The sequence below is a fragment of the Pelobates fuscus genome, chromosome 6 (genome assembly GCF_036172605.1).
Source record: "Pelobates fuscus isolate aPelFus1 chromosome 6, aPelFus1.pri, whole genome shotgun sequence".
NCBI lineage: Eukaryota > Metazoa > Chordata > Amphibia > Anura > Pelobatidae > Pelobates > Pelobates fuscus.
Genome location: NC_086322.1, coordinates 88340274 through 88360756, shown reverse-complemented (window position 1 = coordinate 88360756; position 20483 = coordinate 88340274). Strand labels below are relative to the sequence as shown.

Below are 20483 nucleotides of genomic sequence, written 5' to 3'. Positions count from 1 at the left end.
TGTGCATGCATGTCCTGATGTGTGGATGGAGGCAGTTAGCTGACCCACTGTGCAAGGGAGAAGAAAATAGGGAGGAGGCCCAGGCTTTGATGATTGACCCTTAACCTCATGTTGATTAGATTTGCCTCATTTCTAGTGATATGAAAGTATACAAATTTAAGCCTACTAGAATTTACAAAATATGGGAAAGCTATGACTTTATGTGTCTTACTTGAATGATACCACATCAAGAATAAATATATATTTATTTATTTTTTTTTAAAGGGGGAGGGGAGAGGGTTTTTGGTTCATCTATATTTTTAGTGTTTAGAAATATGGAAAACAAAATAAACAACGTAGTACAATTAAAGCAGAACAGTAATACATTTCCAAAAGGTTTGTACATGTGAAGGAGAGCACATCCCAAAATACAGCATGAAATCTTACAATACTACTTACTTAGACCTATCTTGGCAATACGGAATTTAGTTACACCGTATGGCATACTGGCTTATTTTGAAGCAGGAGAGGACCCCCACATGGCCATATGGTGTGACTAAATCCCACCTAGGAGAAATCTGACTGGCTTTGGAGTTGAGATTTTTTTTTTTGTGGCATGATTGGAAGTCACTTGAAATTGGAATTTGCCGCCCTCTTTTGCATTACCAGTAGAAAGAGAGGCATGCTCATTCACTAAAACCTGAATTATAAAATTGAGGCAAAAAAAACCCAAAAGATCTCAAGTTTAATTGAATCTACCGATGTGTGAAAATCGGGATGGATTGGAGTCTTTACTTCCTTCCACCTTATAATGATATGCAGCACTTTCCTATTGTTCACAATAGTGACTTAACTATTAATCCGCTTTTGATCGATTTCTTGTGTTTCACTAAAGACTCCCCAGTGTATAACAAGTAGTAATAGCAATGGTTAGAAAGGGAAAGTCCGCTAGGTGTGTTTTAATGGAAATTTGAAAAGCATCACTTAGTTCGTTAGCCGAATTACAGAGACTGTAAAAAAGAGGTATTAGACCCTTAAATACTAAATTCCCTTTGACGTGTCACTGTAGTGAATAACCGTATAAGAATGTAGCAAGACAGTGATCACCTCCATACAGTCATATATCAGTGTGAGCTCTTTCTGGGGATTGTGGGTGGCTCTTAAAAGAGCCTTTGTGTAAGTTTGGGAGCTGAGGGACAGTGGAGTTACTTGCTCTTGGCTGGCTTGTGGCTGTCGGTTTTCTTGGGCAGTAAAACAGCCTGGATATTGGGCAATACCCCACCCTGGGCTATGGTGACCCCTCCGAGCAGTTTGTTGAGCTCCTCGTCGTTGCGCACAGCGAGCTGCAGATGGCGGGGGATGATGCGGGTCTTCTTGTTGTCTCGGGCTGCATTCCCAGCCAGTTCCAGGATCTCGGCGGTCAGATACTCCAGCACTGCAGCCAGATAGACCGGAGCTCCGGCTCCAACCCGCTCGGCATAATTGCCCTTTCTGAGCAGCCTGTGGACACGGCCGACTGGGAACTGCAGACCTGCTCTGGATGATCGGGTCTTGGCTTTAGCCCTGACTTTGCCGCCCTGTTTGCCTCTTCCTGACATTTTCAAAACGAAATCGAATTATCGTCTAGACCTTGGCGCCCCCTGCACGGCTATTTATACCATCTCAGATACCGCGAGCTCTAATCTAATTGGTTGCATTTTAAAGCCACCAATCAGCGTCCGACTCAGAAAGTAACCAATCGCTGTAGGTTACCGCGTTCCATGCTCAATGCTCTTACTGAACGAACCAATAGAAAATGCACACAGGTCAGGCTTTACTGCCAGGGCTTCTATATATAGAGCAGCTGGGGAACGTGTTCCTTATTCTGTTGGAAATTTCGTAAGATTTCTCTGATCATCATGCCTGAACCAGCCAAGTCCGCTCCCGCACCCAAGAAGGGCTCTAAAAAAGCCGTGACCAAGACCCAGAAGAAGGATGGGAAGAAGCGCAGAAAGAGCAGGAAGGAGAGCTATGCCATCTACGTGTACAAGGTGCTGAAACAGGTCCACCCCGACACCGGTATCTCCTCCAAGGCCATGGGGATCATGAACTCCTTTGTCAATGATATCTTCGAGCGCATCGCAGGGGAAGCCTCCCGTCTGGCTCACTATAACAAGCGCTCCACCATCACCTCCCGGGAGATCCAGACCGCTGTACGGCTCTTACTGCCCGGAGAGCTGGCCAAACACGCCGTGTCTGAGGGCACCAAGGCAGTGACCAAGTACACCAGCGCCAAGTAAAGACCCGTCACCCAAACTCTAATAACACAAAGGCTCTTCTAAGAGCCACCCACACAATCCACGAGAGAGCTGTGACTATATTACGAGAGTATTCTCTATGTGCGAAATGTAAAAAGTAATCGATTGTCGCGTTACACTATTTCAATTTTGAAATCTTCTTCAAGCTAAAATAAATTGTAAAACACTCTCAATGGCAGAACCTATAGTGTAACATTTATTCTGCTGGTTATAAAGTATACTAAAAGATACAACAGCCTGAAACTATTATAATGTATCAATCTAGCTTACACATGAAACGTGTTTCCATTCACACTCCTCTCTCACAAATTATACAATGCTGCCATCTCGTGTATACAGATTGCAATGGTTACTTTTTGTTTAATACATATCATGGATCAAACCAGCAATATCAATCTCAATGAATACTTTATAAATTAAAATTAGGAGTTTGGTGGGTCTGTTTCCCTCTTATAATGTATTTATTACCAAATTTATACATTCAGCGTTCTCTGCATGGCGTTTTTAAAGCGGGAAAGTCGGTTACAAAATGGCGAAGTTTAAATCCTGCACGATATAGTCCCCCTGCTGGCTCTGTCACAGCAGCTTTTTGTTCTTCCACTTTCCTCTCCCGCCATTTCCTGGCCACATACTGATTGCAGTTTCATTAAGCAGTATTTTGTGATGATAAAATGCATATAGTTTAACCCTTTCATACTCAGGTGGAAACGACTGCCATATAATTTGTATGGACTGTGATGCTTAGAGAATTCTAATGATTCCTCAAACTATAATTATCACAGTATAGAATGTCTAGTTTTAGGTCTGTTTCGAGGTGTATAAAGTCAGTATGCAGCATGTTTTCCATATAAAAAGCGGGAATGGCTGCTTCGATCACAGCAGCTTTTCTCTCCGGCCGTTTTAGATCACATACTGACTGCAGTTTAGTGCAGAGAGGATTCTAGTCTTACTAACAAGGAAGACTTTAACCCTCTCAGCCTCCAATGCCCTTATTTCATGTTTTATGAGAGCATTGCATTCAAACAGAAAACGAAGCAGGATATTCGGGGAAACATAAGGCAACATTATATGGATAGGAAACACATTGGAGTTTGTGTTACCGGAAGGCTACTCTGTAATTTCTCGTTCTCCAATATGTTGTAGGGAGCATTGAGACAGCCGAGCCATCCTGGTGGAATTATAGCCTTATGAGGGAAGGAGTGGGCGGCTCTGAAAAGAGCCTTTGGTTTGAATGAATTATCGAACATCAGCCGAAACGTTTAACCTCCGAAACCGTAGAGAGTGCGGCCCTGGCGTTTCAGCGCGTACACCACGTCCATGGCGGTGACCGTCTTCCTCTTGGCGTGCTCGGTGTATGTGACGGCATCGCGGATAACGTTCTCCAGGAAGACTTTCAGCACTCCTCGAGTCTCCTCGTAAATGAGGCCGGAGATTCGCTTGACACCTCCTCTGCGAGCCAAACGGCGGATAGCCGGTTTAGTGATCCCCTGGATGTTATCACGGAGCACCTTCCTGTGCCGCTTGGCACCACCTTTACCGAGCCCTTTCCCTCCTTTACCGCGACCAGACATTCTGAGCTGAGACAAGTGGAACAATGAATGCTCCCAACACGGCTGCCTTCTCTTATATGTCTCTTGAGACGACCGAGTGGGGAACTGATAGACAAATCAAACCGTCACTGGGCGGCTCTTGTCGTTGATTGGCTGATGCAGGAGGTTGTGCTTTGCGGTGATTTGCTGAATAGTCATTTTTGAACTAGAGAAAAAAAAACGCCAGCGGGAAAGGTTTCTACCGTATTCGAATTTGCAGCTCCGGCAAGTATTCAGTGCAGACTGCATTTACTGATAAAATGTTTCATTTTCCTTCCCTTTGCTTCATACATAATAGACAAATCCTGTAATAGCACGGAATGCAGGTAAAGAGATTAAAAGTAAATATGTCTCGATAAATTATTTAGCTAAAGACATAATTATAATCTTTTAATTTTTACACTGATTGTATGTATTACACATAGTATCTCTTAGTTCTGGATCGAATTATGTAATTAATCAATAAACGCAGTACCTATACATGGCCACTAGATGGCAGTGTAACATTGAAAGAGCATGCGTTGTGCTCAGTATTTCAATCTACACTTTTGTCTCCAAGTGGCAGCGTCTCTCTCCTATCAGAGTTAGGGGCGTGGTACATTGTGTCCAATCATATCCATCTTTCATCTATAAAGAACTCGGGCTCGCGGCTTTCTAGCCATAGCTCCTGATAACCTTGTGGTAGGTGAGACGCTCAGTTTGACAGAATGGCCCGTACTAAGCAGACAGCCCGTAAATCCACCGGAGGGAAGGCTCCCAGGAAGCAGCTGGCCACCAAGGCTGCCAGGAAAAGCGCTCCCGCTACCGGTGGTGTCAAGAAACCTCACCGTTACCGCCCTGGCACGGTAGCTCTTCGGGAAATCCGTCGCTATCAGAAATCCACTGAGCTGCTGATCCGCAAACTGCCCTTCCAGCGCCTGGTCCGTGAGATCGCCCAGGACTTCAAAACCGACCTGCGCTTCCAGAGCTCTGCTGTCATGGCCTTGCAAGAGGCTAGCGAGGCTTACCTGGTTGGCCTCTTCGAGGATACCAACCTGTGTGCCATCCACGCCAAGAGAGTGACCATCATGCCCAAAGACATCCAGCTGGCTCGCAGGATTAGAGGAGAGCGCGCTTAATGCCATTCTCCTGACCAATCTCTTCATTTCTCCAACCAAAGGCTCTTTTCAGAGCCACTATGTCTTCAACCAAACGAGCTTGTCAATCCCTTCCTCCCGCACCCTTTATTATCCAGGACTATGTTCTTTATTTCTATTGGCTAATCTCCTGCACTTTACTAGCAAACAGGTCCTGCTGTGAGGCATAATAAAGTACATTAACAATAATACAAACACTTGGAAATAATTATACCTAAAAACAGAACCATTCATCCCATTTTCTATGATTTATATATGTATATTGCTTTTTTTTTTTTCTCCTTGGAGCTAGATAATCATTTTCTCTCTCTCCACCCACCCCAATTCCCAGTTTCAGTCAGAATCCTAACATTTTTGAGAGATTCGTAGCTGTTTAAATGTGCATCAGAAAATGTATAAATAATGAAAGCAGGAAAAAACGAAGAATCTTACCAAGTTTATAAGAACCTAAATCGCTTTTTATTTTTTTATTTTCAATGTCAATTTCAGTATTCTGCTTTCCAACTTCCTACGTTCATTTTGAAAACCACACGGGAAAATCTTTAAAAGATTTGTCGGCATATGCTTTAATAGATCCTTTGTTTCTTTTGTTTTTGAAGGTATGGCATACTTGTTACAATTTGATACTATGTTACTGTGTGCCATTCCAGCCACTGATAAGGTGAATGTGTATTTGATTTTGATTATCCTACCAGGAAAACATGTTTATTAGAAACCTAATTTTGTATATATTTTTTTAATTTTTTTTATTTATTTTATTTAAGTTTCAGTATTATACTTTCCAACGTTCCCTTGTTCGTTTTATACTTGTGGTAGGGGCATAAAAAGGCCCAGGCAAGAGTGTAAGGAGAGTATGACTGTGTAGCAATGTGTAAGAAGAGGAAAAGTCGGTTGAGGTGTGCGGGGAACGTAGCAGTAGACCTGTAAATAAAGAGGGCCTACCAAGTAATGAATAGAGAAAAGTATAAAAGGGAGAGGAGGGTGGGGTCAAGCAACACTAAGAAACGAACGGGACAGGTGGAGGTGAGTAGTGAGCTTAAATAGGGGACCATGCCCATCCCACAACTGCAGGCCAAGCCTTCACATTTGTGGTAGGGGCATAAAAAGGCAGAGGCAAGAGTGTAAGGAGAGCAATGTGTAAGAAGAGGAAAAGTTGGTTGAGGTGTGCCGGAACCGACGTAGCAGTAGGCCTGTAAATAAAGAGGGCCAAAAAGATACAGACTAGAATTTATTACAATCAACAACAGGAAGAGCATGACTTACATGGACATAGTATGAAAAATATGTCTAGGTTCTGTAGTGGTTGTGGTATGAACAGAGTATGTGTAGTTCGAGTGTGAGGAAGTGTAAGTACATAATAGTCTCCCAAATTAACTAGGTGAGACCTCCTGAGGCATTATTGTAGGTTGGTTATGGTAGTAGTGGTAAGTTCACGGGGTCTAAGAAGACCGTAGAAAGCCAGGTAAATGGGAGTTTACTTACATGGTCGGAGTGAAAACATCAGAAAGGTCCAGCATCTAAAATGGAGAACAGTTCGGTCTTCCTAGTGTATGCAGGGAACGGGAGCTGACATTTCCGAAAATCTGTCATGAGGTGAAGAATCAACCAGGAACCGAAGGAGGCAGGCGTGGCAGAATCTCCCCTGCGAGATGGAGTACCAGACCTGGCCGGAGTGTCGGGCAGTAACAAGTGTTCGCCACCTTCCGGTACTTGATCCATGCTAAAAGAAAGAAGCGAGAAATCAGAGCAAGAAAAAGGACCAGAGTAAGTGTAGGACCAGTGTGAGCTGGCCAGCTTGCTAGTGCCGCAAGGCGGCGAAACAATTAAAACTAAGTTGGTGACAGGTGAGGCCCTGCTAGATGCCAAGCGGCTTGAGAGACTCTATCTATGCGTTGACGCGAGGGGATTTCGTGGCCACTGAACGTTGTGGCGGGGTGTCAGCCTCTCGGTGACCAGTAAAGCATAAGACAGAATGGGAGTGACAGGGTAGGCCCTCTCTATGCCACATGCGAGGCAACTAACTATGATTTGGCCCGAGGGGCGTAGTACCTCCGAGTATGAGGATGGGTGTTGGCGTCGCGGGACCACTAACCTAAGGCTAAGAAAGCCAGGGGGAGATAACCTCTATTGGACACCTAAGACTCTGACAGCCAGCCACATCTAGACTAGGTGGGGGGCGAAGTGCGAGACAGGACGTACCTGGGGAAAACATGTAACAAAAACGTAGGGGAGGTATGAGGCAGCAACGTAAGGCAGACCGTACCTGGAGTGTGGAGTAAGCACGTCAGAAACCAGGTGGTCAGGCCGTACAGAGGGAACTAGGAAATAGAACGTGTATTGGGTTACTAAATTAATAGATCAGGGTGGTGCAGTAGACATTGCTTACCTAGATTTCAGTAAGGATTTTGACACTGTTGCACATAGAAGGCTTGTCCATAAACTGAAATCTTGAAGTTTGGATTCCAATATTGTTGAATGGGCAAGGCAGTGGCTGAGTGACAGGCAACAGAGGGTTGTAGTTAATGGAGTATATTCGAGCATGGGCTTGTCACCAGTTGGGTACCTCAGGGATCTGTACCTGGACCCATTCTCTTTAATATTTTTATTAGTGATATTGCAGAAGATATATCTTTTTGCTGACACTACTAAGATATGTAACAGGGTTAATGTTCCAGGAGGGATAAGCAAAATGGCAAATGGTATAGGTAAACTAGAAAAATGGTCAAAGTTGTGGCAACTGACATTGAATGTGGATAAGGGCAAGATAATGCATCTTGGACATAAGATTATTTCTGATGACTCAAAGGTAGGAAGACAATGCTATAGAGCAGCAGGGAGTGCTTGCAGAATGTTTGGTTGTATAGGGAGAGGTATTGGCAGTAGAAAGAGGGAACTGCCCATGCCATTGTACAGAACGGCGACAATAGCCTAGGAACCCTTAACAATAATAATAACGAAGGTGATTGCACAATATTTCAGGAGCTTGAAGACCAAAAGCAGCCGGTGGCACGGCCCCGTTGCTGACAAACCCCGTCAAAAAACGCCTCTTTTGGGGTATTAACAAACACCTGCCTCATAGACGTCTGAATGTTGTTGAGAGTGGTGTAGCGGTATACTCTCGAGGATGGGTTACTACTGCCTGTGGTCGCTCCTTCCATGTTGTGCCCAGCCCTAGAGGGATTAGAGCTGCTAGCCAGTGATTATAGCCGCTTGCAGAAGGGCAATCGTGGTATCACCCAAACACTATTCGAGACCTAGTGAAGGGCGAAAAAAACCCTGTTTATTTCAGGCAAGATACACAGTCTTTATGCACAGACCCCTAGCAACATGAAAACATAAGCCCGCCCAAGCGTCGCTGTCTCTCGGAGATAATGGTATCTCAAGACACAGGAAGCCGAACACACCAAAACCACAAAAATACACACTGTACAGTAACACAACCCTACATGCCATACAATAGCGCCTGGTCTCAGCTATGATCCCTGCAAATAGCGGAGCTATCGGATGTGCAGAGCCCGAGAAATCATCGTACAAAGTCTGGGCTTGAGACTCTGTACATACCCGAAAATAGCTCCACAGAATCACTTGATTTTGTCCGGTGGATTCAAACTTTGCATCTCAACCACGTGATGGCCAATCAGGAGAAAGGCCATGAACCAATTTGCACCAATTGGCACTCAGGGAGGGGAGGTGTTTCGCCGGCAAATGGGTAGAAAGGGCGCCATACCCACATGTGACCACTTGAATGCCTGCATAGTTTTCAGGTTCCCCTGCAGGGGAACGCCCTACCTGCTCCTGAAGGAGCCATAATCACTGTCCAGGGAGGATCCAGGAGCCTCATGCCTGGCCAGCTTCCCCGGCTAGTGATTATGGCTCCTTTAGGAGCAGGTAGGGCGATGCCCTACAGGGGAACGTGAAAGCCATGCGGGCAAGCAAGTGGGATCATGTGGATATAGCACTCAGTGACTGCGTTCATACTTCTTGAGTTTCGGAGGTGTGTCACTGGCCGCGCTGAAGAAAGCCTTAGCCGCAACAGGCTACAGTGGTGTCGCTGGGGGTGGGCATGCCCCCCCCCTACATCATGCTGTGCCCCCCCTTGGGCCCCCTCAAATGCCAGCAACCTGCTGTCCATGTGTTTAAATTCGATTCCCTCGGGCTGTAACAGTGTGTGACAGCCCGAGGGTATGCAGGAGAGAGGAGCTGGAGCGGTGCTGGGGGCTGTCTGTGGCCGGAGGGAGCACTGACAGGCTCCCCGGCACAGGCCGCGCCCCAAATGAAGCCCCACTTCCCGAAAATAAGCCCCGCCCCTGCCGTTAAGCAGCAGCCCATGCTGCTGATCTGCAAAGGCCAGAAGATGTCTGAGTGTCTGACCCCCAGCAACAGGTAGGCTTGATGTGCTCAGGTGTGTGTGTGTCTCTGCTAGTGAGGAAGCTTGTGTGTGTGTGTATGGACTCAGCAGTCTGTGTGTGTGTATGGAATCAGCAGTATGTGTGTGTGTGTGTGTGTGTCTGTGTATGGACTCAGCAGTCTGTGTGTGTGTGTGTCTGTGTATGGACTCAGCAGTCTGTGTGTGTATATGGACTCAGCAGTCTGTGTCTGTACTCAGCAGTCTGTATGTCTGTGTGTGTGTGTATGGACTCAGCAGTCTGTATGTCTGTATGTCTGTGTGTATGGACTCAGCAGTCTGTGTGTACGTGTATAAATCAGCCTGTGTGCATTCAGCAACGCCTGTGTGCATTCAGAAATCTGTGTGTGTGTGTGTGTGTGTGTATGTATTCACACCTCTGCCGGTAAGTCTTGCATGATGCCGACCTCTGTGTATTGATGGCTCCGCCGGCGACTCTACCAGCCACAGTCCGGCCGGTATTTGCCGTGGTGCTAACCTGGTGCGGCTGTACTAGGGTCAGAGTGCCCCTCGTGTCTCTTAGCCCCTGAGCCTCCTTGCCATTTATTTTGACAACTTGCCTATGCTCGGCATGGCTGTCCTCCACAGCTTGTACCGGGGCCATCTCATGAAGCACTGGCCAAATTTCCTGGGTTGCGCCTGGACCACCCCCGTAACGGTTTCCCTCTTCACAGTGGGCTCCGGCTCAGGGCTGGTTAGATGGGGGTCAGTTCCACTCCATCCGGATTTGCTGGGGGCAGTTGTTCCTGTAATGCCTGGGCTGTTTACAAGGGTAAACAGCGAGGGTTGGTGCGATGTGGCTCTACTGTGGTAGCCATGGGGTGCTGTGTGGAGGGCTGGGGGTTATAGGGTTGAGGTAGTGGGGTGTGGGGCCGAGGGAGGCAGTGACAGTATGTGGAGGGTGTAGTGTGACAGTGTGTGTGAGGGGGTAGTGTGACAACTTGGGGCAGTGCCATTGTGGGGGAGGGAGTAGTCTGATAGTGTGGGGCAATGACAGTGTGAGGCAGTGTGACAGTGTGGGACAATGACATTGTAGGAGTGGGGCAGTGACATTGTGGTGTAGGGGACAGTGTGTGTTGGGAGTGGCAGTGTGACAGCTTGCGGCAGTGACATTGTGGTGGAGGGGGCAGCGTGACAGTGTATGTTGGGAGTTGGCAGTGCGACAGCTTGGGGCCTGTGACATTGTGGTGGAGGGGACAGTGTGTGTTTGGAGGCGGCAGTGTGACAGCTTGGGTAAGTGACATTGTGGGGGAGGGAGTAGTCTAACAGTGTGGGGCAGTGGGACAGTGACACTGTGGGCAATGGGACAGTGACAATGTGATGGAGGGGGCAGTGTGACAACTTGGGGCAGTTATATTGTGGGAGAGGGAGTAGTCTGACAGTGTGGGACAGTGACAGTGTGGACAATGGGACAGTGACATTGTGAAGGAGCAGCAGAGCCACTTGATGAGGGTGCAGAGACATGCGACTAGAAAGCGGGGCTACATCGCGAGTAGTTGGCAAGCCGTGAATGCGGCAGCAAATCACTAGATGGAACATTTCTGTCTCAATTTGACTTCCATTATGTCATGCACATCGGGCAACTGCCCTGAATCAGCCATGCGGAAGTCAATTCCGCTATTGCACAATATTTTTTTCATAACTCCATGGGAGCTGAATTGTACCCTTGGGGGTAAGCTTACCTTGGGTTGGGAAATCCATGCCAACCAATAGGAGAAGGAGCTGCCATTCAAACTTGTTTGCGCCATTTATCACGATTGGTCGGCGAGCCCTCAAGGGCTTAGCTTGTAACTCCTCCCCTCTGTGAGTGCTGATTGGTTGCTGCATGGTTTAGGCGTGTAGTTTGACTCTACAGGCCTAAACCAAGTGGAACTATTTGTGAGAATGTACAGAGTGTTAAGCCCAGACTTTATATGATGATTTCTCTGGCTCTGTACATCCGATCGCCCCGCTATTTGCAGGGATTATAGCTGGGACCAGGAGCTATTTGGTGATGTATGGCATGGGGTTGTGTTACTGTATTGGGTGAGTTTTGGGTTTTTTGTGTGTTCGGCTTCCTGTGTCCGGGAGATACCATTATCTCCCAGACACAGCGATGCCTGTGCATAAATACTTTGTATCTTTCCTACAATAAACAGTTCTTGTTTACCCTTCCCTAAGTCTCGACTAGTGTTTGGGTGATACCACGCTTGCCTTCCTGCAAAATACTATAATCACTGGTTTGCAGCTATAATCACTCTAGGACTGGGCACAACTAGGAAGGGGCGACCACAGGCGGTAGTAACCCATTCTCGAGAGGGTATACCGCCACATCACCCTCCGCTAAAGGGAACATTGAAAAGCTCCTGTAGGATCTACAAGCGGTTAGGAAAGCAGACCTAGCAGAAAGCAAACTGAAATAGGCAGCCTGAATCGACTCATTAGCGACGTTAAATACCGAGAGGAGGAACGAGAGGGACTACTGACTGTGACCCATACACAAACGATAAGATCTCCCAACAGGTCCAGAGGCTTAACCGCACAGTACCATCACTGGAAGCACAACATCGACATAAAAATATCTGGTCCTGAGGGGCACAAGAAACAGTGGGCCCAGATGCCCACTCCACTGTTGATATGGAGGACTTTCATATTAAAATATTTGATGATGGGGGCAGGGCCAGGCCGCCGAGCGAGATGGTCGCATGTCAGACCAGCTCCCGAAATTTACAACGGAAGAACAAGCAATCAGTTTATTTTGGCATAAAAAGTTGACAAAAATCAGTGAAACACATCGGGTGGAGAGTACCGGACCCAGGGTGAGGCTGGCCCGACCGGTTTCAGTCCCCTGGGGGATGAATCCTCACTGGCATCAACGAGGCCTACTCCGGCGGTGAGTGGGGCAGACGGTCGCTGCCCCGCTATCCTGCTCATCGGTGCTCAGACAGGAGCCAGACCCGTGGAGCTGTGGCCCCGTTCCCCCCCCCCCCATGGACTGGGGGGGTGATCCCGGTCCCCACCCCCGCATGCCCCGACCATCCCGGGAGCAGCAGCAGGGCCGCCTGGATCCAGCACCAAAGCGCAGCGTGCAAGATGGCGGAGACCAAGGATGCTGGCACCAAAACCGGCAGTGAGGCTCAGAAGCGACCCACACCGCTCCCCCTGCACAGAATAAACTTGCGGGCAGCACCGGCTAGAAGCGGCACCTTCACAAGAGACCACAGAGCACAGAGTCCACCTTTAAAATGGCGGAGACTGCATGCCCAGCTATCCATGCCCGAGGGCTGACTGAGGCACCCTCCCTTCTGACTTCTCAAGGACGGACTGCCGAAGGACGCCAAGCAGGAACAGGCGAGCACATCCTCATACCCCACTAGCCTCACTACAGAGGGACAACAACTTAACCTTACCTTCCACACTGCATGCGGGCCAACGAACGCGGATTAACCACCTACAGCCACCATACTGTACACGATGATCGGCACGGCAACAGGGACTCTTTTCCCGCCTAAGACAGACACTCGTCTGGATCGTCCATACAGGGACTGCCACCATACGAACATGACACACATCGGGACTATAACTACCATAGCAGTCCTTATATCCCCTTTTATTTAAATGCTTCGAGATATATTTAGGGGGGTCCCTTGGCAGGCGACCACTGACTGCCCATCAAAAGTGTACTCACAAGGGTAATTCCATCTCCTGAAAGAGTAACTATGCGGCTGTTAATATACATATATTTGTGTGTACCTAACATTAATGCGGAGCACTGTATATCACCTAGCCTAACATACCCTCATTTTGTTATAGCTATCCTTGACTACAATACAATTGGTAGTCAGTGGTCTTTATTATATAATATGTCTGTCTAGCATGTAACCTAACGTTTAATAATTAACCTGTCCCAACCGAGTACAGCCTTGCATGTAAGCTACTATACGTTGACAGTATTAAGTCGAGAAGACAACCGTATTAAAGCGAGAGATAACCGTATTAAAGCAAGAGATAACCGTATTAAGGCGAGAGATAACAGTATTAAAGCGAGAGATAACAATATTAAAGCGAGAGGAAACAGTATCAATGCGAGAGATTACAGTATTAAAGCAAGAGATAACAGTATTTAGCCACAGCATGTTACTATATATATATAAAATGAGGTTGATAATCATAGGAGACTTTGTCAATATGTTATGACGACCCCATCCTGTACAACTCTTGAACGTCTCCCTCTCTTTTTTCTGTACCCCCATAATCACATGCCTCAACAAAAATAAAGAATTTAAAAAATAAATAAAATATTTGATGATTTGCCATTCTCCGTCCTGATGGAGTGGCGAAGATGCAGGTACTCTGGTGGTGGGTGCCTCAAGGAGATTCTGTGTCAACACTGTCGGCTGGAGAGTCACTTGCACCCTTCAATTGACGCCTCTACGACTATCGAGGGTGAATGTAGATCCACCCAAAGCCGTAATCAGTCTGAGACGAGGTGGTGAGGAGAAGAGCCAAGACCCTCTATAAACCACCCGGCCTGGCATATGGGTTGCATTGGGGCTGTTTGTTTTCCCAGACACACTGTCTATTTGACACAACCTGCTTTTATTTTTGGTTTTACAGTAATGCATTTTTTCTTTTGTACTTACCTTGTGAAAGTTAATGTTGTACTTTTCCTGTGAGAGGGAGGGTATTTAAATAGCTGGGAATGATGGCCTGTGGGCGAGGGAACCTGTGTGTAAGCCAGGTGTGGGAAAGGTGGCCTGTAGTGACCCTAATTGAGACTACCCCTCCTCTACCATTTTGCACCAGTGGGCTTACCTAGAGGACAGAAGGCTGTTTTAAAGGAAATCTAGGCTGCCCATGGGTTGGGTCTGTGGACCGTGAATAGTCCAGCCCCACAATGAGGTCTCAGTGAAAACCATTTTTAGAAAAAGTCGCTTGGCTTTGAGAATATTATCTCGAGTGGTATATAAAATCCCTTGCCGTGTGAATGTGTGCATGCATGTCCTGATGTGTGGATGGAGGCAGTTAGCTGACCCACTGTGCAAGGGAGAAGAAAATAGGGAGGAGGCCCAGGCTTTGATGATTGACCCTCAACCTCATGTTGATTAGATTTGCCTCATTTCTAGTGATATGAAAGTATACAAATTTAAGCCTACTAGAATTTACAAAATATGGGAAAGCTATGACTTTATGTGTCTTACTTGAATGATACCACATCAAGAATAAATATATATTTATTTATTTTTTTTTAAAGGGGGAGGGGAGAGGGTTTTTGGTTCATCTATATTTTTAGTGTTTAGAAATATGGAAAACAAAATAAACAACGTAGTACAATTAAAGCAGAACAGTAATACATTTCCAAAAGGTTTGTACATGTGAAGGAGAGCACATCCCAAAATACAGCATGAAATCTTACAATACTACTTACTTAGACCTATCTTGGCAATACGGAATTTAGTTACACCGTATGGCATACTGGCTTATTTTGAAGCAGGAGAGGACCCCCACATGGCCATATGGTGTGACTAAATCCCACCTAGGAGAAATCTGACTGGCTTTGGAATTGAGATTTTTTTTTTTTGTGGCATGATTGGAAGTCACTTGAAATTGGAATTTGCCGCCCTCTTTTGCATTACCAGTAGAAAGAGAGGCATGCTCATTCACTAAAACCTGAATTATAAAATTGAGGCAAAAAAACCCCAAAAGATCTCAAGTTTAATTGAATCTACCGATGTGTGAAAATCGGGATGGATTGGAGTCTTTACTTCCTTCCACCTTATAATGATATGCAGCACTTTCCTATTGTTCACAATAGTGACTTAACTATTAATCCGCTTTTGATCGATTTCTTGTGTTTCACTAAAGACTCCCCAGTGTATAACAAGTAGTAATAGCAATGGTTAGAAAGGGAAAGTCCGCTAGGTGTGTTTTAATGGAAATTTGAAAAGCATCACTTAGTTCGTTAGCCGAATTACAGAGACTGTAAAAAAGAGGTATTAGACCCTTAAATACTAAATTCCCTTTGACGTGTCACTGTAGTGAATAACCGTATAAGAATGTAGCAAGACAGTGATCACCTCCATACAGTCATATATCAGTGTGAGCTCTTTCTGGGGATTGTGGGTGGCTCTTAAAAGAGCCTTTGTGTAAGTTTGGGAGCTGAGGGACAGTGGCGTTACTTGCTCTTGGCTGGCTTGTGGCTGTCGGTTTTCTTGGGCAGTAAAACAGCCTGGATATTGGGCAATACCCCACCCTGGGCTATGGTGACCCCTCCGAGCAGTTTGTTGAGCTCCTCGTCGTTGCGCACAGCGAGCTGCAGATGGCGGGGGATGATGCGGGTCTTCTTGTTGTCTCGGGCTGCATTCCCAGCCAGTTCCAGGATCTCGGCGGTCAGATACTCCAGCACTGCAGCCAGATAGACCGGAGCTCCGGCTCCAACCCGCTCGGCATAATTGCCCTTTCTGAGCAGCCTGTGGACACGGCCGACTGGGAACTGCAGACCTGCTCTGGATGATCGGGTCTTGGCTTTAGCCCTGACTTTGCCGCCCTGTTTGCCTCTTCCTGACATTTTCAAAACGAAATCGAATTATCGTCTAGACCTTGGCGCCCCCTGCACGGCTATTTATACCATCTCAGATACCGCGAGCTCTAATCTAATTGGTTGCATTTTAAAGCCACCAATCAGCGTCCGACTCAGAAAGTAACCAATCGCTGTAGGTTACCGCGTTCCATGCTCAATGCTCTTACTGAACGAACCAATAGAAAATGCACACAGGTCAGGCTTTACTGCCAGGGCTTCTATATATAGAGCAGCTGGGGAACGTGTTCCTTATTCTGTTGGAAATTTCGTAAGATTTCTCTGATCATCATGCCTGAACCAGCCAAGTCCGCTCCCGCACCCAAGAAGGGCTCTAAAAAAGCCGTGACCAAGACCCAGAAGAAGGATGGGAAGAAGCGCAGAAAGAGCAGGAAGGAGAGCTATGCCATCTACGTGTACAAGGTGCTGAAACAGGTCCACCCCGACACCGGTATCTCCTCCAAGGCCATGGGGATCATGAACTCCTTTGTCAATGATATCTTCGAGCGCATCGCAGGGGAAGCCTCCCGTCTGGCTCACTATAACAAGCGCTCCACCATCACCTCCCGGGAGATCCAGACCGCTGTACGGCTCTTACTGCCCGGAGAGCTGGCCAAACACGCCGTGTCTGAGGGCACCAAGGCAGTGACCAAGTACACCAGCGCCAAGTAAAGACCCGTCACCCAAACTCTAATAACACAAAGGCTCTTCTAAGAGCCACCCACACAATCCACGAGAGAGCTGTGACTATATTACGAGAGTATTCTCTATGTGCGAAATGTAAAAAGTAATCGATTGTCGCGTTACACTATTTCAATTTTGAAATCTTCTTCAAGCTAAAATAAATTGTAAAACACTCTCAATGGCAGAACCTATAGTGTAACATTTATTCTGCTGGTTATAAAGTATACTAAAAGATACAACAGCCTGAAACTATTATAATGTATCAATCTAGCTTACACATGAAACGTGTTTCCATTCACACTCCTCTCTCACAAATTATACAATGCTGCCATCTCGTGTATACAGATTGCAATGGTTACTTTTTGTTTAATACATATCATGGATCAAACCAGCAATATCAATCTCAATGAATACTTTATAAATTAAAATTAGGAGTTTGGTGGGTCTGTTTCCCTCTTATAATGTATTTATTACCAAATTTATACATTCAGCGTTCTCTGCATGGCGTTTTTAAAGCGGGAAAGTCGGTTACAAAATGGCGAAGTTTAAATCCTGCACGATATAGTCCCCCTGCTGGCTCTGTCACAGCAGCTTTTTGTTCTTCCACTTTCCTCTCCCGCCATTTCCTGGCCACATACTGATTGCAGTTTCATTAAGCAGTATTTTGTGATGATAAAATGCATATAGTTTAACCCTTTCATACTCAGGTGGAAACGACTGCCATATAATTTGTATGGACTGTGATGCTTAGAGAATTCTAATGATTCCTCAAACTATAATTATCACAGTATAGAATGTCTAGTTTTAGGTCTGTTTCGAGGTGTATAAAGTCAGTATGCAGCATGTTTTCCATATAAAAAGCGGGAATGGCTGCTTCGATCACAGCAGCTTTTCTCTCCGGCCGTTTTAGATCACATACTGACTGCAGTTTAGTGCAGAGAGGATTCTAGTCTTACTAACAAGGAAGACTTTAACCCTCTCAGCCTCCAATGCCCTTATTTCATGTTTTATGAGAGCATTGCATTCAAACAGAAAACGAAGCAGGATATTCGGGGAAACATAAGGCAACATTATATGGATAGGAAACACATTGGAGTTTGTGTTACCGGAAGGCTACTCTGTAATTTCTCGTTCTCCAATATGTTGTAGGGAGCATTGAGACAGCCGAGCCATCCTGGTGGAATTATAGCCTTATGAGGGAAGGAGTGGGCGGCTCTGAAAAGAGCCTTTGGTTTGAATGAATTATCGAACATCAGCCGAAACGTTTAACCTCCGAAACCGTAGAGAGTGCGGCCCTGGCGTTTCAGCGCGTACACCACGTCCATGGCGGTGACCGTCTTCCTCTTGGCGTGCTCGGTGTATGTGACGGCATCGCGGATAACGTTCTCCAGGAAGACTTTCAGCACTCCTCGAGTCTCCTCGTAAATGAGGCCGGAGATTCGCTTGACACCTCCTCTGCGAGCCAAACGGCGGATAGCCGGTTTAGTGATCCCCTGGATGTTATCACGGAGCACCTTCCTGTGCCGCTTGGCACCACCTTTACCGAGCCCTTTCCCTCCTTTACCGCGACCAGACATTCTGAGCTGAGACAAGTGGAACAATGAATGCTCCCAACACGGCTGCCTTCTCTTATATGTCTCTTGAGACGACCGAGTGGGGAACTGATAGACAAATCAAACCGTCACTGGGCGGCTCTTGTCGTTGATTGGCTGATGCAGGAGGTTGTGCTTTGCGGTGATTTGCTGAATAGTCATTTTTGAACTAGAGAAAAAAAAACGCCAGCGGGAAAGGTTTCTACCGTATTCGAATTTGCAGCTCCGGCAAGTATTCAGTGCAGACTGCATTTACTGATAAAATGTTTCATTTTCCTTCCCTTTGCTTCATACATAATAGACAAATCCTGTAATAGCACGGAATGCAGGTAAAGAGATTAAAAGTAAATATGTCTCGATAAATTATTTAGCTAAAGACATAATTATAATCTTTTAATTTTTACACTGATTGTATGTATTACACATAGTATCTCTTAGTTCTGGATCGAATTATGTAATTAATCAATAAACGCAGTACCTATACATGGCCACTAGATGGCAGTGTAACATTGAAAGAGCATGCGTTGTGCTCAGTATTTCAATCTACACTTTTGTCTCCAAGTGGCAGCGTCTCTCTCCTATCAGAGTTAGGGGCGTGGTACATTGTGTCCAATCATATCCATCTTTCATCTATAAAGAACTCGGGCTCGCGGCTTTCTAGCCATAGCTCCTGATAACCTTGTGGTAGGTGAGACGCTCAGTTTGACAGAATGGCTCGTACTAAGCAGACAGCCCGTAAATCCACCGGAGGGAAGGCTCCCAGGAAGCAGCTGGCCACCAAGGCTGCCAGGAAAAGCGCTCCCGCTACCGGTGGTGTCAAGAAACCTCACCGTTACCGCCCTGGCACGGTAGCTCTTCGGGAAATCCGTCGCTATCAGAAATCCACTGAGCTGCTGATCCGCAAACTGCCCTTCCAGCGCCTGGTCCGTGAGATCGCCCAGGACTTCAAAACCGACCTGCGCTTCCAGAGCTCTGCTGTCATGGCCTTGCAAGAGGCTAGCGAGGCTTACCTGGTTGGCCTCTTCGAGGATACCAACCTGTGTGCCATCCACGCCAAGAGAGTGACCATCATGCCCAAAGACATCCAGCTGGCTCGCAGGATTAGAGGAGAGCGCGCTTAATGCCATTCTCCTGACCAATCTCTTCATTTCTCCAACCAAAGGCTCTTTTCAGAGCCACTATGTCTTCAACCAAACGAGCTTGTCAATCCCTTCCTCCCGCACCCTTTATTATCCAGGACTATGTTCTTTATTTCTATTGGCTAATCTCCTGCACTTTACTAGCAAACAGGTCCTGCTGTGAGGCATAATAAAGTACATTAACAATAATACAAACACTTGGAAATAATTATACCTAAAAACAGAACCATTCATCCCATTTTCTATGATTTATATATGTATATTGCTTTTTTTTTTTCTCCTTGGAGCTAGATAATCATTTTCTCTCTCTCCACCCACCCCAATTCCCAGTTTCAGTCAGAATCCTAACATTTTTGAGAGATTCGTAGCTGTTTAAATGTGCATCAGAAAATGTATAAATAATGAAAGCAGGAAAAAACGAAGAATCTTACCAAGTTTATAAGAACCTAAATCGCTTTTTATTTTTTTATTTTCAATGTCAATTTCAGTATTCTGCTTTCCAACTTCCTACGTTCATTTTGAAAACCACACGGGAAAATCTTTAAAAGATTTGTCGGCATATGCTTTAATAGATCCTTTGTTTCTTTTGTTTTTGAAGGTATGGCATACTTGTTACAATTTGATACTATGTTACTGTGTGCCATTCCAGCCACTGATAAGGTGAATGTGTATTTGATTTTGATTATCCTACCAGGAAAACATGTTTATTAGAAACCTAATTTTGTATATATTTTTTTAAATTTTTTTATTTATTTTATTTAAGTTTCAGTATTATACTTTCCAACGTTCCCTTGTTCGTTTTATACTTGTGGTAGGGGCATAAAAAGGCCCAGGCAAGAGTGTAAGGAGAGTATGACTGTGTAGCAATGTGTAAGAAGAGGAAAAGTCGGTTGAGGTGTGCGGGGAACGTAGCAGTAGACCTGTAAATAAAGAGGGCCTACCAAGTAATGAATAGAGAAAAGTATAAAAGGGAGAGGAGGGTGGGGTCAAGCAACACTAAGAAACGAACGGGACAGGTGGAGGTGAGTAGTGAGCTTAAATAGGGGACCATGCCCATCCCACAACTGCAGGCCAAGCCTTCACATTTGTGGTAGGGGCATAAAAAG

At 46.0% G+C, this 20483-nt stretch overlaps 7 protein-coding genes across 7 annotated transcripts; 3 read left to right on the top strand and 4 right to left on the bottom strand.

Annotated features, from left to right (window-relative positions):
• Positions 1-1184: 1184 nt before the first annotated feature.
• LOC134614320 (histone H2A type 2-B) lies at positions 1185-1577 on the bottom strand. The gene has a single exon (XM_063457971.1). The coding sequence runs from the start codon at positions 1575-1577 to the stop codon at positions 1185-1187; it is 393 nt and encodes a 130-aa protein (XP_063314041.1).
• A 300-nt stretch (positions 1578-1877) lies between these two features.
• On the top strand, positions 1878-2258 carry LOC134614321 (histone H2B 1.1). The gene has a single exon (XM_063457972.1). It carries the CDS (start codon positions 1878-1880, stop codon positions 2256-2258), a length of 381 nt encoding a protein of 126 aa, XP_063314042.1.
• Positions 2259-3535: 1277 nt separating this feature from the next.
• LOC134614323 (histone H4) lies at positions 3536-3847 on the bottom strand. The gene has a single exon (XM_063457973.1). The coding sequence runs from the start codon at positions 3845-3847 to the stop codon at positions 3536-3538; it is 312 nt and encodes a 103-aa protein (XP_063314043.1).
• A 725-nt stretch (positions 3848-4572) lies between these two features.
• Positions 4573-19359, top strand: LOC134566070 (uncharacterized). The gene is made up of 4 exons (XM_063425780.1): positions 4573-4975; positions 5601-5662; positions 16398-16607; positions 18940-19359. The coding sequence occupies exons 1-4, from the start codon at positions 4573-4575 to the stop codon at positions 19357-19359; spliced, it is 1095 nt and encodes a 364-aa protein (XP_063281850.1).
• LOC134614317 (histone H2A type 2-B) lies at positions 15561-15953 on the bottom strand. The gene has a single exon (XM_063457968.1). The coding sequence runs from the start codon at positions 15951-15953 to the stop codon at positions 15561-15563; it is 393 nt and encodes a 130-aa protein (XP_063314038.1).
• On the top strand, positions 16254-16634 carry LOC134614318 (histone H2B 1.1). The gene has a single exon (XM_063457969.1). It carries the CDS (start codon positions 16254-16256, stop codon positions 16632-16634), a length of 381 nt encoding a protein of 126 aa, XP_063314039.1.
• LOC134614319 (histone H4) lies at positions 17912-18223 on the bottom strand. The gene has a single exon (XM_063457970.1). The coding sequence runs from the start codon at positions 18221-18223 to the stop codon at positions 17912-17914; it is 312 nt and encodes a 103-aa protein (XP_063314040.1).
• Positions 19360-20483: the final 1124 nt, after the last annotated feature.